This window comes from Melospiza melodia, chromosome 30 (genome assembly GCF_035770615.1).
Source record: "Melospiza melodia melodia isolate bMelMel2 chromosome 30, bMelMel2.pri, whole genome shotgun sequence".
Lineage (NCBI taxonomy): Eukaryota > Metazoa > Chordata > Aves > Passeriformes > Passerellidae > Melospiza > Melospiza melodia.
The window spans coordinates 4,137,915-4,154,043 of NC_086223.1; the positions used below are offsets into that span (position 1 = coordinate 4,137,915).

At 42.4% G+C, this 16,129-nt stretch overlaps 1 protein-coding gene across 2 annotated transcripts in view; it reads right to left on the reverse strand.

The window, feature by feature from the left end:
• The window catches only part of NSF (N-ethylmaleimide sensitive factor, vesicle fusing ATPase), a 73,971-nt gene that overhangs the window by 39,611 nt on the left and 18,231 nt on the right, over window positions 1-16,129 (reverse strand). For both annotated transcript variants that reach the window (XM_063179062.1, XM_063179063.1), the window contains exons 3-8: window positions 14,836-14,935; window positions 11,857-11,896; window positions 9,004-9,170; window positions 6,925-7,032; window positions 6,302-6,377; window positions 1,674-1,829 (exon numbers count right to left, since the gene is read on the reverse strand). In XM_063179062.1, the coding sequence (XP_063035132.1) occupies window positions 1,674-1,829; window positions 6,302-6,377; window positions 6,925-7,032; window positions 9,004-9,170; window positions 11,857-11,896; window positions 14,836-14,935 (647 nt within the window). The remainder of the gene's footprint in view (window positions 1-1,673; window positions 1,830-6,301; window positions 6,378-6,924; window positions 7,033-9,003; window positions 9,171-11,856; window positions 11,897-14,835; window positions 14,936-16,129) is intronic.

A 16,129-nucleotide genomic window follows, 5' to 3' on the forward strand; every position in this document is an offset into this window, starting at 1 on the left:
GTCAGGAACAGGAGCACTGCTATGGATAAATGAAGATTTAAGGAGGGAGGGTTTCGCAGAACCATGGGATGGTTTGGGTTGGAAGAGACCTAAAAATCCATCTCATTCCAACCCCCTGCCATGGGAAGGGTCACCTTCTACCAGACCAGGCTGCTCAGAACCCCAGTTTCAGTTCCAGCAGAACAGGATCCAGTTAAACCATGTGTCTCATTCCTTCAGACATTCCATGGGCAGGGCTGAGCTTCAAACTTCAAACCTGAGCAGCAGAGCTCACAGCCCATACTGGGATTACTGGGCTCGTGGTGCAGCTGCCAGGAGGAATGGGAGGTAAAATAGATTATGGCAGGAGCATTAAAACAAATTTCCTCTGAGCTGCATGGGCAGACACGGCCAGGCAGTCAGGAACACAGCTATGGATAAATGAAGCATAGGAGGGAGAGTTTCCCAGAACCATGGGATGGTTCGGGTTGGAAGAGACCTAAAAACCCATCTCATTCCAACCCCCTGCCATGGGCAGGGACACCTTCCACCAGACCAGGCTGCTCAGAACCCCAGTTTCAGTTCCAGCAGAACAGAATCCAGTTAATCCATGTGTCTCATTCCTTCAGACATTCCATGTGCAGGGCTGAGTGTTGGTGTTGGGTTTGTCTCTCTTCCCCAGCCAAGCAACGAGAGTGCAAAATACATTTGGGAGCAGCAGGGGAAGAAGAGGCTCTGTTGGATCCCTCAGAAACTGCTGAGCTACAGCAGCACAAGGGTGTGTCCAGCCCTCACACACCAGGGACAGACCCCAACCACACTTTTCCAGGTTATACCTGGAAGGGTTATCCTCAGGTGAATCTTTTCCAGGTTATGCTCAGTGTAACCTTTTCCAGGTTATCCTCAACATAACCTTTTCCAGGTTATCCTCAACATAACCTTTGCCAGGTTATCCTTACTATAATCTTTTCCAGGTTATGCTCAGTGTAACCTTTTCCAGGTTATCCTCAACATAACCTTTTCCAGGTTATCCTCAATATAACCTTTTCCAGGTTATCCTCAATGTAACCTTTTCCAGGTTATACTCAGTGTAATCTTTTCCAGGTTATCCTCAACATAATCTTTCCCAGTTTATCCTCAATGTAACCTTTCCCAGGTTATCCTCAATGTAACCTTTCCCAGGTTATCCTCAATATAACCTTTTCCAGGTTATCCTCAATATAATTATCTTTTCCAGGTTATCCTCAACATAACCTTTTCCAGGTTATACTCAATATAATTATCTTTTCCAGGTTATCCTCAGTGTAACCTTTTCCAGGTTATCCTCAATATAACCTTTTCCAGGTTATACTCAGCATAACCTTTTCCAGGTTATACTCAATGTAATTATCTTTTCCAGGTTATACTCAGTGTAACCTTTTCCAGGTTATACTCAATATTACCTTTTCCAGGTTATACTCAATATTACTTTTCCAGGTTATACTCAATGTAACCTTTCTCAGGTTATCCTCAGTGTAATCTTTTCCAGGTTATCCTCAGTGTAACGTTTTCCAGGTTACACTCAATATACCTTTTCCAGGTTATCCTCAGTATAACCTTTTCCAGGTTATCCTCAGTATAACCTTTTCCAGGTTATCCTCAGTATAACCTTTTCCAGGTTATCCTCAATATAATCTTTTCCAGGTTATACTCACCCATTTGTTCCACAATCTCAGGTGGGAAAACTCTTGAAGCAAAAGCTCTTCGGAAGATATCAGAGAATTCTTTATCCAGGCCTCCAATGCCCATTTTCTCAAAATTCCAGTCAGGGTTGATGATTGACTGCCTGTTCTCCTTGGTCTTTGATTTACCTGCAAAAGCCAAGAAATGGTTTCAAACACACAGATTCACCCTGGACCCACATAACCTCAGCACCCAGCTCATGTGGCTGCTGACAGAAGCAGTGTCCACCCTCTTCCAGGACACCTGGGATGATGCAGGTTTGTCCTGCATCCTCCTCAGTCCTGCCTTTCCCAGTGCCCAGCTCCACACTGGAACCCTTGCTCCTCTTCTCTCTTCCTCTCACACCCTCTGACAGGAAAATGGACCTGCAGGTGCTTCAGTACAGGGACAGAATGATGGATGCTCTGCTTTGTTCATATCCCTCCAGAACAAGATGTGATCATTCTTAGCAGCCACATTTAACAGCTCCTAACAACAGGAACACACTGCAAGATGGGTGCAGCATTCATTGCCTTGATCCTGCTGTGGCATTCACATTTTCTGGAAAATCCCTTCACCCAGGATTTTTCTCCTGGGAAGCTGAGAAGCCTCAGAGAAAAGGAAAACACGAATTATCTGATTTGCTTCTCCTCTGTTTTGCTGCTTTGGAATGTGTTTGGAGATTCTTTTCCCACACATGATTGTTTCATTGGACTCTGGTGTGAATTATTTTCACTCTTTGGCCAATTGGGGCCAAGCTGTGTCCAGACTCTGGAAAGAGTCACAAGTTTTCATTATTATTTTTTTAGCATTCTGTAAATATCCTTTCTGTATTCTTTAGTATAGTATAGTTTAGCATTCTTTGATATAATATAGTATCATAAAGTAATGATTGTTTCATTGTTAATGATTGAATCATTGTTTTGATTCAATGGCCAATTAGGGCCAAGCTGTGTCCAGACTCTGGAAAGAGTAATGAGTTTTCATTAATATATTTTTAGCATTCTGTAAGTATCCTGTCTGTATTCTTTAGTATAGTTTAGTATAGTATTCTTTTATATAATACAGTATTATAAAGTAATAAATTGGCCTTCTGAGAACATGGAGTCAGATTCATCATTCCTCCCTGCAAATACAATAATCCTGCCTGGGATCTGAGCCCTCTACAGCCACCAGCTTTACCCAGGTCAGGAGAGCTCTTCCTCCCACACATTGACAGTCCTCTGTACTGAATCTCCCATTTCCTACCTCAGCCCCTGAGCTCAGAGCCAGCCTGGGCACCTCATTGCTCCTCCAGCCCTTTCCAGCTTATTCAATAATTACAATGAGCAGCAAAGAGATTCCCATTGAACTCCACTGACATCAGCCATTTCCTCCTTCCCTTTCATCCCTCACTGACTCATGCAAGGACCTTCTCTCCCACAGATCTCTGGTTTGATTCTTTCCTAAGGAACTTTGACAAAGAACTTTGCTGGAGGAGCTTTGACAATCAGCCCATGTCAGCTCTGCTGCCAGAGCTCTCTGATTGCTGAAGGATCATGAGGCAGGACTGCCCTTAGACAAGACAGGCTGGCCCTTCCCTGTGTATCACCCTTTTCTTCTCATTTAATGCTTTATTCCAGTTTCTGTTGATTTCTCTGTACAGATCTCAAGTTCTAAATCTGCACCTCTCCAAGCCTTCTCCAGGAGCTTTATTCAAGCCTATAAACAAACCCATGTAGTCTCACCTTAGGTTTATTCAAGCACTGACACTTTCATCAGTCAGATCAACCTTGCACATGGCTTTCAGCACCCTTAGCTACCAGGGAAACACACAGAGATCTGACAACCCAGAGAAAAAGCAAAGAACTGCCAATTATCCTTAATTACTGCAGAAATGGGATGTTTCCTCAGACTTGCACAGGGTTTCAGGGTTGGCTCTTAATGGTTTTTCCAATGGGGGCCATTCCCACCCTAGAACATCACAAAGATCACAAAGTCACAGGTGGCTTTGGGTTGGAAGGGATTTAAAACCCATCCAGTGCCACATGGGCAGGGACATTTTCCACTATGCCAGGTGGCTCCAAGCCCCATCCAGCCTGGCCTTGGACATTCCCAGGGATTCAGGGACACCCACAGCTGCTCTGGGCACCCTGTGCCAGGGGCTCCCCACCCTCCCAGGTCACAATTCCTAATTCCCAATATCCAATCCTAGCAAACAACCAGTAAGCATTTTGCTGCTCTGTTCCACAAGCTCTTCTAAGAGTTATTTCAAGTTCAGCCAGATAATGAATGAGCAGCAAGAGTGCAGGAAGTCCAGCAAACAGCAGCTCTGTGTGAGCTCAGCTCAGACTCTTTAATCCTGGTCTAAACACATCTGGAATCAATATTTCAATTCCAAGGGCAGCAAAACAAACAAACCTCTGGGTCAGATGCCAGGGACAGCACTTGGGACACAGAGCACCTCCAGGGAGCACCAATCCACAATTCCCCTGTGTTTATTATCCCACTCCAGCTCTTAGGTCAGACCCCTCAGCCAGGGCTGTTCCTGCTCCCACAGAGCTTGGCCTACACTCCCCCCTTCTGGCTGCACCTCAGCACAGGAAAATTCTTGCAGATTGGATTAAAAGCTCTTCCAGTGGTTTCATAACACAATTTTATGCTAAACAGAACAAACAGAATTGGCTTTTTTAAAAAATTACTACAATTCTTCTCTATTGAAATCATGCAAGCCCTTTACTGAAGGCAGAGCTCAGTGACACTCACTTCACTTTCATCTCCTCTCTCACAATTTAATTATTCAGAACTTTACAATTCCCCAGAGACCAACAAAGCACATTAAGCAGCTCTGCCTCGGATCAATGAGGAGATTAAATGAAGTAGCAATTTGACAGAAGTAAATTGAGGCACAAGAAGCTCTTTTGTCTTGTCTGAGGACAATGAAGCAGAATCCTGGGGAAGGGACCCTATTCCCAGAGCAGCAGCAATCCCACACGTGCCAAGAGGGAGATGCCAGGGCATTTTATGGCTCTGAATATTAACCAGGTACAATTCCCTGTGAATATAATATATTCAGGGTTATGAACAGGGTTATTTCACACTGTCCTGGCAGCAGAGTGAAACCTGATGGGGTGTGATCCCACAGTCACAGGTGGGAACTCACTGCCCTGCCCCTGCAAGTTCCATTTGGTGCTATTAACAGCTGTATCCTCATTAGGATGCTTAATTACAGCAATCAGCCCACAGAGCTGTGTTAGTGGTACATTCACATTTCTGAAAAATCCCTTTGCCCAGGATTTTGCTCCTGGGAAGCTGAGAAGCTTCAGAGAATAATGACAACAATAATTTTCTCATTTGTTTCTCCTGTGTTGTGGAATGTGTTTGGAGATTGTTTACTCACAGGTGATTTTTAAATTGCATTCTGCTGTGAGTTGTGTTCACTCTTTGGCCAATCAGGGCCAAGCTGTGTCAGGACTCTGGAGAGAGTCACAGATTTTCATTATTATCTTTTTAGACTTCTGTCTATATCCTTCCTGTATTCTTTAGTATAGTATAGTTTAGTATTCTTTGACATAATATATATCATAAAGTAATGATTGTTTCATTGTTAATGACTGAATCATTGTTTTGATTCAATGGCCAATTAGTGCCAAGCTGTGTTGGGACACTGGACAGAGTCACAAGTTTTCATTATTATCTTTTTAGCCTTCTGTAAGTATCCTTTCTGTATTCTTTAGTATTATATTATATTATATTATATTATATTATATTATATTATATTATATTATATTATATTATATTATATTATATTATATTATATTATATTATATTATATTATATTATATTATATTATATTATATTATATTATATTATATTATATTATATTTTAATAAATTAGCCTTTAGTATGGTATAGTTTAATGGAATGGAATGGAATGGAATGGAATGGAATGGAATGGAATAGAATAGAATAGAATAGAATAGAATAGAATAGAATAGAATAGAATAGAATAGAATAGAATAGAATAGAATAGAATAGAATAGAATAGAATAGAATAGAATAGAATAGAATAGAATAGAATAGAATAGAATAGAATAGAATAGAATAGAATAGAATAGAAGCCTTCTGAGAACATGAAGTCAGACTGATCATTCCTCCCTGCCATGATTAAATGCAATAATTTAGGGTTTCAGCACAGGCTGAGTGCTCAGACCAAAACTCTGCTGAGGTGCAAGTTGTGGTTACACAACAGCCTCACACCCTCCCACTGCCTGCACTGACTGTGGCACAAAAAGCAGCTGCAGGACACAAAATCCCAGCCCCAAACGTGGCCCCAAAATATTAAAATAAAATAAAATAAAATAAAATAAAATAAAATAAAATAAAATAAAATAAAATAAAATAAAATAAAATAAAATAAAATAAAATAAAATAAAATAAAATAAAATAAAATAAAATAAAATAAAATAAAATAAAATAAAATATTTCAAGCAGTTGCTGTCTCTGGATCTACTGGTCCATCTGGCCTTGATAATCTCAGCCTAGGAGTGAGGACAAACAACAACCTGGAGGCAATGAAGTCTCCTGGGCCTGAACAGCAGCAGATCTCAAGCATTATTTCTCTGTGGGTGCAGGAACTCACCAATCAGATTGAGAGAGGAGTTCTCAGCTTTCTCAAATGCAACTTGGCTGTTTCCAAGAACCAAACCAACCTCGATCTGCAAAGGGAAGGGAAAGAAATAATTACATTAATTACCATTGAACTCAGCTTCAGATTGCTCCAGGTATCTCCAATAACATCTCAGAAGGCAGGAAAAAGCAGCAAAATCTCCATTTCCTGGGAAGAATGAAAAATACCAACCCCACCTCTAAAACACCATGGAATGGAGAAGCTCACCAGGTAAAACAACCTGACTTTTAAAAGTCCCTGGTTTAGCTCAAACTCAGCTATTTTATTTCAGCAAGTAAAGGAGGAAATAAAATCCTGTCCTTTCTACAGAAGGAAAAATCAAAACTGGACATATCTGGAAGACAAAAAAACTCAAGAGAGGCTGTTTCCATGACCAAAATTCCTGCATCCTCCCCACCTCTGCAGTTTAGTGGAGGCTGCACTGAACTGCAGACAAAGCTCTTTGCCCCCTCTGATGAGGCAGATTTGTGACTTCTCCAAAGGCAGGTCACCCAAACTGCCCTTGGTGGCATTATCTGATGGGATTTTCAGCTCTGCAGTCCCCAAGGAAAGCACAGGAGTTCCTGGGAGCTCACCTTCTGCTTTTTGCTTGTTCCAGACTCCCCTTTGAGAATGCTGGGGTCCATGGCTTCCATGTCCTTCACCAAGAGCCCAAAGAGCTTGTCATTAAAGCTGAACACCAGCTGTGGAAAGGGAAAATAAATCTCATGAAAAAAAGCTAAAAAGGATTCTGACAAGATTAGTAAGATTTCAAAGGAGAGAGGCCTGAAGACTGAGTTAACCACCCTGGAGTTTTTTCCCTGTAAAGTTCTGGATTCACAGGAAAACCCTGTAAAGCTCTCAGTCTGAAGTGCTGACCATGTTCTTTCCCTGTCCCAATATCAGAGTAACAGACCTAAAGTTGCAGAACACAAAGTCAGCTGGAGAAACTCAAAGAAAGACCCTCCTTTCAAGACAATCATCTATTCCCCCCTCCCCTTCTCCCCAGCTCAGTGTTCTGGATCATCTGATGACATTTCCCTCTCACTTCAATAATTGGTGCTAGTCATGGAGAACAATTTAGCTCAAAACTTTCAGATATTTTCCATTTCAGCTTGACAGGGACACTCCAGGAGCAGTCCTAATGAGAGACAGAATGAATGTGATGAGAAGTGGGGTCCATCCCACAGAAAACCAGGCTGGCTCTGCAGCCTTGCCTCCCTTTCCTTGAGTTTGTATTTTCAACTGGTTTAAGATTCAGACCCTGCAAGGTGTAAATTATTTGAGAGACCAACCCTGACCTGTTTTGAGAGCAAGGCAAAGCAGAGGTTATCACAGAGAGCTGTGCAGGGGCTGAAGCCCATGCTCTGCAGACCCCTTCAGGCTCAATTACAGGGACATCAACTTTCCAAGCTCCCCAAGAAAAATATTTCATCCCTGTTTCTCTGCTGAAGTCCCCAGAGCAGCAATAAATCATGGAATCCCAGAACAGTTCAGGCTGGAAAGGATCCTAAAGCTCATCCAGTGCCACCCCTGCCACAGCAGGGACACCTTCCACCACACCAGGCTGCTCCAAGCCCTGTCCAGCCTGGCCTGGGACAATTCCAGAATAATAAAATGCACTGCACTTGGGAGGTGCCACTGAGAATGAATTAAACCTGGTGGTTGTCTTGATCTTATACAGAAGGAGGCAAAAGTGACTTCCTAAAATATTCCAAGAGTTGCCATGCTCACATCCAACACAGAGAGACCCAAACTCTCCCAAACCCTGGGATTTTCCTCACAGATTTAGGATAGATTATAAAAAACCCCTCTGGCCATGCTCTCAGTGAAAGTCACAAAGGTTTTACTGCTCATAAAGAAATTCCTTCTGATGCCTTGTGCAGGCTGAACTAGAACAGAGACTGGACAGAGCTAAAGAATAAAGCAGAGATTTATTAAAAGGCCTCAATAAATCCACCTTGGGCAGCACAAGAGCCCAGCCAGGGCTGCACCAAAGGTGAACCCAAAATGGTCACAAAATGAACCCAGGATGACCCAAAATGGTCACAAAATGCCCCACTGGTCACAGGGTTTCTCACTTTTATAAGCTCTGCTCCATTTGCATATTGGAGGTAATTGTCCAATTACAGAATTACAGAATAAAGAAGGGATTTACTCAAAGGATCCACCTTGGGCACTACAAGAGCCCAGCCAGGGCTGCACCCAAGGTGAACCAAAATGGCCACAAAATTAACACAAAATGGTCCCAAAAATGAACCAAAATGGTCACAAAATGCACGGCAATGCTCATGAGGTCTCTCACTTTTATAAGTTCCTCTCCATTTGCATATTGGAGTTAATTGTCCAATTCCAGGTTTGGCCCATGCAGTCCCATCCTTGTTTTTCTCTCTCCAGCCCACGCTGTTTGTGCTCTTGGCCTGAGATTTGGCTCATTTGTCCTTGGTCCCCATCTGGAGCAGGAATTGTTTTGTCTCCCTGCTCTGTGCACAGAGCTCACCATCCCCTAATGTGAAACCCAGACCGCAAACTAAAGCAGCACAGAACCTGAAAAATAGAAAAACTAAAACCTGAGGCATCACTTCACACAAAGAACAATTCCTGCCCCTCGCCCAGCCTTTGCAGAGCTCTTGGCACCCTCAGAGGGTCCCTCAAAGCCCCAGAGCACAGCTCACCTGCTGGCCCACAGAGAAGGCCTGGCTGTTGAACTGCTGGATGAACTCTGCAGCCATCTTGTCTGTGTCATAGGGGTTGGAGTCAATGTTCTTCTTCTGCAGGAAGTCAATCTCGATGGTCATGGTGCCAATGCACTGCTTGGTCTTGTCAAAAGTGTATAAGGAAACTGAAAAAAAACCCCAAAAAACAGCATAATTAAGGTCTCCCCAGTGTATTAAACTAATTTGGCAATACACACTCTTCCCTTGAGAATTTCACTTGGTAAAACTGAATGTATTCTTTCTTTATTTCTCTTAATCCATGTTCAACTCAAAGGTCAAAAAAACAGTAAAATTGCCACTGAGAAGTCCCATTTTTCACTGAAAATGCCTACATTGCTCTAAAGACTCTTAATAAATCTTTAAAACAGCTCAAACACTACACAGACTTTGGGGGATGAGGACAATGAAAGCAAATCCAGATGTGCTATGGTCCCACATGGCTGTATCTCCACCCAAGGGTTTGGACACATCTCCAGGAAGCCCAAAAGCAACTTTAAGGGTTGCCTTGCCCAAAAGCTGTGACAAGAGGTCATCACTGGGTTTCTGTGACAAGATTGCTGAGCTGTTCTCCAGATGAGGCAGCAGAAAGTGAATTACTGCACATTTAAATGCAGAAATGCAGTGTGTCAGCCAAAAACAAAGCACATCATCAACTGCCCCTCATCCCTGACACTGAGGAGGCCCCTGAGGTGCCCTTGGGCTGACATTTCCAGGTTTCTTTCAGTGCTGCAGAATCCCCTGGACAGAAAGCCAAGGGGCAAGGAAGGTACTGCAATGTCACTGCCACCCTGATCCCACAGGGAAACGAGAGCCCACTCAGGGGGGAAAGAGGATGAAGAGGATGAAGAGGATGGAAAGGAAAGAGCAGCACAACCCACAGCTCCAGGGACTGCCCAGCATGGTCAGCACCTCACAAACAGGCAGGCCCAGCAATGCAGAAAGATTCTCCAGAAGACTGAGGGACATGAAAGGTTTGCTTTGAATCCGGAGAGCAAAGAGCAGCAAGGATGAAGTAGGAGAAGGAGAATGTGGGAAAGGCTCTTCACTCCATCTGTGATTTCCTGTCCAGCCCCTGGCAGCAGAATGGCTCCAGAACAAACCTGCAGATGCTGAGGTTGATGGCAAAACAATCCCCCAGGGTTGTTCACATGAAGGGAACAAGGAGAGCCTGTCCCTGCTGAGGTGTGACCAGAACACACAAAACACACCCCAAACACCCTCCCTGGGAGGAGCTGCCACAGCAAACAGGGATAAAGATGAAAACACTACTCCTGATCTGCTGCACTGAGTTCTTCCAAAAGCAGCAGGGTGATCCCTTGGGGCCTGCAAGCAAACCCCAGGAGCTCCTGTCACCTTACAGGTCACCCCTGAGCAGTTTCCTTTTCCTTGCTGAACCTCATGGCTTGGTCAAATAAAGGTTTCTGGAATATCAGTGCCTGGATTTGGTCTCATCATGAGGTGTCAGGAGCTCTTACAGCATGGACTGAGTGCTGAGGGGATGCAGCAAACCCAGCAGAGACTGCACCAGCTCCAAGAGCCTGGAATGTTCCAGAGAGAAGCAGGGAATGCAGCAGGAACCTCCCTGGGGTGGGAAGGCAGCAGGGACATCCATGAGGTAGAAAGGCACAGCCAGCCCTGGCTCCAGCTGAGCATCTTTGCTGAGAACACAGGAGCTGGTGCAGCTGGAGTGCACAGAAGGCAGGACAGACACATCCATCGGGGCACTGTGCCTTCCCACCAGGAAAATCACTCACCTGCAGAACCTTTACTGCATCATCAGGGGCTCAGCAGCACTCATCACTGCTCCACAGAGCTGTGGGCTGCATTTACACTGACATTTAAAACACAGCTTCCACGTTATCAGGGGAGCAGGACAAAGCAGGAGCCCTGGGAAATCACTGGCTTTGTGAGCATTCTCCCTACCTGCAGAATGTTTTTACAAATCCCTTCCACCCAGCACGGAGTCAGATGACATTTAGTCACTGTGCACAGAAGCACTGCATTATTTTTGTTAACACAGGCTCCCACGTAGCTGGGAGGTTTTACAGCAAAGCCCAGGACAGGGACAGCCACAAACTGCTCACAGAATATCAGTGCTTCTTTCCCCAAAAGATCTGAGAACTGAAAAGCACTGTAGGTGAGTTGGCACATGATCAGCCAAACAAGGGTGAGAAACGAATTAATTTATGACAAATTAATTTTCCCCTGTTATAGGTTCTTCTTCAGTTAAAACAAGACCAGCAGGCCAAAAAAAAAAATCACAATTAACAGAATCATCAAGTTGGGAAAGGCCTCCAGGATCAACTATCAACCCAGCACCATGGTCACCACTAAATAATGTCCTCAAGTGCCACATCCACCAGTTCTTCAAACATTTCCAGGGATGGTGACCCCACCACAGTCCTGGGGAATCTGTTCCAAGCCTTTACAACCCATTCTGTGAAGAAATTTTCCTTAATATCCAACCTACACCTCTTCTGGCACAACCTGAGACTGTTTCCTTCCATCCTGCCCCTTTTCTCCTGGGAGAAGAGACCAAGCTCCTGGCAGGTCACTGTATGGAGCAGGAAGGACACTGATATCCCACACAGAGCCAGGTTGAGATACCTGCAGGTATCTGGACTCCCAAAGCAGTGTGCCCAGGGCTGGAAAACATTAAAAGTAGAAAAGCTGCAGAGAGGAGAGCAGCTCATTCACTAAGGAAGTCCTCACATCACCTGGAGAAGGACTGGAGCTCTGTGAGTTCCTAATTCAGCATGAAAACATGAATTCAGCTTTATGAACACATCCCCATTGCTCTGACTGACTCACCATCAATCTCCTGCCCGATGGAAAGGCCGGCCCATTTTCTCTGAAAAACAAGAGAAAAAGGTCAGAACATCTGTCCTGCAGAACAAAAACCTGTCCTGCAGAACACCTGGCCCTCAGAACAAACACCTGGCCCTCAGAACAAACACCTGGCCTGCAGAACATCTGCCCCCTCAAAGGCAGCCTCCTCACCCAGAGGAGCAGGATTCCCAGAGAACCTTCAGCAGCAGAAAAAGGGGCAAAATGGAATATCCCAAAGACCCCCAAATTAACAGGAAATAAGTCAAAAACAGTGAATAATGATTTTAGGTATTCTCCTCACCCAGAGTAGTAGGATCCCCTGAGAACCTTCAGCAGCAGATAAAAGGGGCAAAATGAAATATCCCAAAGACCCCCAAATTAACAGGAAATAAGTCAAAAACAGTGAATAATGATTTTAGGCATCCTCCTCACCCAGAGGAGCAGGATCCCCTGAGAACCTTCAGCAGCAGAAAAAGAAGCAGAATGGATTATCCCAAATACCCCAAATTAACAGGAAATAAGTCAAGAACATTGAATAATGTTTTTTAGGCAGCCTCCTCACCCAGAGGAGCAGGATCCCCACAGAACCTTCAGCAGCAGAAAAAGAAGCAGAATGGAATATCCCAAATACCCCAAATTAACAGGAAACAAGTCAAAAACATTGAATAATCTCTCCAAATGATTCTTGTGACATCAGAAGGTTGTTCTGTCCAACCTCCTTCAGGTTTCTGGTGTTCCCACCATCCTGGAGGCAGAAGTTGGGGTGCTGGATGGGGTTTTTTGTCCTTCTGCTCATTTCCTACCAAAGCCCAAGTTCTGAGCATCCACAGGTACCAGAATGGCTGTTACACACCCCATGAGCATTTGAAAAGCTTGTTCTAATGTGCTCCAAGGTACAATATTACCTGAACCAAGAGAACCAATAAAAATGAAACTGCTCAAATCTTTAGGTCCCTTGGAAATTCCTTTAGAGAGGTTTGTGCTGCATGGAACTGCAGAAGTGGGAAATGGTTCACGAATTATGTGACACAAAAAAAATCTATAACCTTTACAATTCCAACAGTTCTGGCTTGATGACTGCAAAGTTGTGGTTTGCCCAGTGGCTGCTGCAGTGTGTTCACAGCCCTCATCACAGGCTGTGCCATGTTGATACCCTCAGGTATCAAATAAAGGCACCAGGCACATGTAGGGGTCATTACAAACAGCTCTGGGGACTTCACATTTGAAAAGCTGTAAGACGTTTGTGTTTGAAATTTGAAAGGCTTTATGGTTATTTGTGTTTGCCTTCTTGTCTGGGAGAAGGAACACAATGACTTTGCTTACAAAGTGAACATTTCTCCCTTTACACTCTCGCCAATATGCACAGAATATCCTGAGTGGGAAGGGACCACAAAGGATCATCCAGTGCAGCTCCTGCCCTGCACAGACACCCCAAAAATCCCACCCTGGGCATCTCCTGCAGCTCTGGCAGCCTCAGGGCTGGGACCATTCCCTGGGCAGTGCCAGCACCTCTGGGGGAAGATTTGTCAGGTTCTTCTCTGTGGATTTTCCTCTTCTTCAACCCCCACCATGCTCACCCAGCTGGTTTCTGCTAAAGGTTTGCCATCACTGCACAGCAATTTGTGTTTTAGGCTCTCAGGATAGAAAATCTGTCCCAGCTTTCAGTGTCAGGAGTCAAGAATCAAGATTATCACAGAATAAAGGTGGTCAAGAACTCCAAGTCAAAAATCAAGATTACCACAGATAAAGGTGGTCAAGAACTCCAAGTCAAAAATCAAGATTACCACAGAATAAAGGTGGTCAAGAACAGTGAGTGTACAACAAAGAGATGTTCTGGAGGCCTCAGAGCACAGACACCCCTGAACAGGAGCAGAAAACACACAGTGGGTGTCAGACTGACTGCAGCTATCCAGGGCTCTGGGAAATACTGGGAAATTTAAAATTAAAACCCAGTATCAGGAATGCCCAGTGCTCAGAGGGCTGAAACAGCTCTGCTGTGGAGACAGGCTGAGCAAATGGGGGTTGTTCAGCCTGGAGGAGGCTCTGGAGGATCTCACTGTGGCCTTTCAATACTTAAAGTGGGCTTGAATCTTTTTAAGGGCACAGAATTTTTAGTAGGGATTGTAGCAAAAGAAAAAAGGGGAAGTGGCTTTAAACTGAAAGAGGGTGAATGAAGATGGTTAAACCTTGTCCAGAGAGGTTCTAGGGAACATGCAAGGTCATGCATCCCCCAGCCACCCACTGGGACAGACCCAGTTCCAGCAGCACATCAAAAGGCAAAATGTCATCTGGGGGCTTGTGCCAAAATGTGCTGAGGAAAAAAATCTGCAGCACAGTGGCAGGGAGAGATGAAAATACTGAATCAGAAACCACAACTGCTGCAGGTTCATGGGATGACACTCAGTGAGAGCTGAGTGGCTTCATTTTTCAATTTAGAAGTTAATTATATTCATTATTTATTCTAACCATCATTTAACATCTGATGATAACTTAATTAAGAAAGAGGAGACAAAGTGGTTTGGGGTTTTTTTAATGCATTTCATTGCAGTTTTCATCTAGAAATACTAACAATGACTGAATGTGGTCAATAAAACTTCCAGCAGGTCTTTAAAATGAAAAACACAGCCAAGAAACCCTTTAAAGCCAAGGGTTTAAAGATTCACAAGGAATGGAAGATATTGCTTAGACTTTTCCTTTTCAAATAGTTTCTTTCTGGTGTTTTTTTAAAAGGTTAAATTACACATTTTCCAGTATCTTTATCCCACCATGCACTAAAAATATATCAAAGCAACATAAGCACAGTCACTTCACTTGCAGTGTGAGCATCCTTGAACTTTTGCTGGCAGAAATCAAATTTGCAGCACACATTTATTCCAATTAGGGAACTTATCATCAATCCTCATCCTAAAAATGAGATTTTGCTTATGGTGTAGCAGAGTAGAAAGTCATAGAAAGCCATACCTGGGGCAAGCTGAAGGCAATGCTGCCAGGGACAACAGAGGGGTGAGTTCTCAGAGTGAAGATGTACTTGTGGTTGGGAGAGGTCTTCACCACAACATGCCTGGAAAAGAGATCAGTATTTTATTTTGAAAGTATTTTATTATTATTCACCACAACAAGCCTGGAAAAGAGATCAGTATTTGATTTTGAAGGGTTGTGCATTGCTCACAGAGAGGTGGGAGCTCAAAAGGAACACCCAGGTTATCTCTAGGGCTACAAAGGAAAAAGAAAAGCATTGGAGGCACAGCAGGGTGACAGAGCCCACCACCCTCACTGCTACAATGTGATCTCAAAGCCCAACTGCAAGACTTTGCACCAAAAATCAATATTTACATCCTATCACTGTGATATTTTCTGGAAAAATCACCTTGCCCAGGATCTTCTCCTGGGAAGGTGAGAATCCTCAGAGAAAATGTAAATAATACTTATCTGATTCCTCTCTCCTGTGTTTGGCTGCTTGGGAATGTGGTATGGACATTGTTTGTCAAAAGTGCATGTTTGATTGGTTTAATGTGAATTGTTTTTACTTAATGACCAATCATCATCAGCTGTGTCAGACTGAGGAGTCAGTTATGAGTTTTTATTATTCATTCTTCATAAGCCTTGGGTCTGTATCCTTCTCTTTCTTTAGTATATTTTTAGTAGGCTATATATAATATAATGTAATATAATGTAGTATAATGTAATATAATATAATGTAATATGTCATATAATAGAATGTAATATAATGTCTATATTTAATATAATACAATACATAGTAATTTATAATATAAAATAATGATATAAAATCTAATATAATATATAATATATAAAATAATATAGTATTATTTTATATATTATATAAAATAATATAAAATAATATAAATTATATTATCTATTATATCATTTATCATATAATATATATAATATAGAATAGAATATAATAATATATAATATAGTAAATATAATGTAATGTAATGTAATGTAATGTAATGTAATGTAATGTAATGTAATGTAATGTAATACAATATAATACAATATAATACAATATAATACAATATAATACAATATAATACAATATAATACAATATAATATAATATAATATAATATAATATAATATAATATAATATAATATAATATAATATAATATAATATAATATAATATAATATAATATAATATAATATAATATAATATAATATAATATAATATAATATAATATAATATAATATAATATAATATAATATAATATAATATAATATTTGGAATGTTTGGAA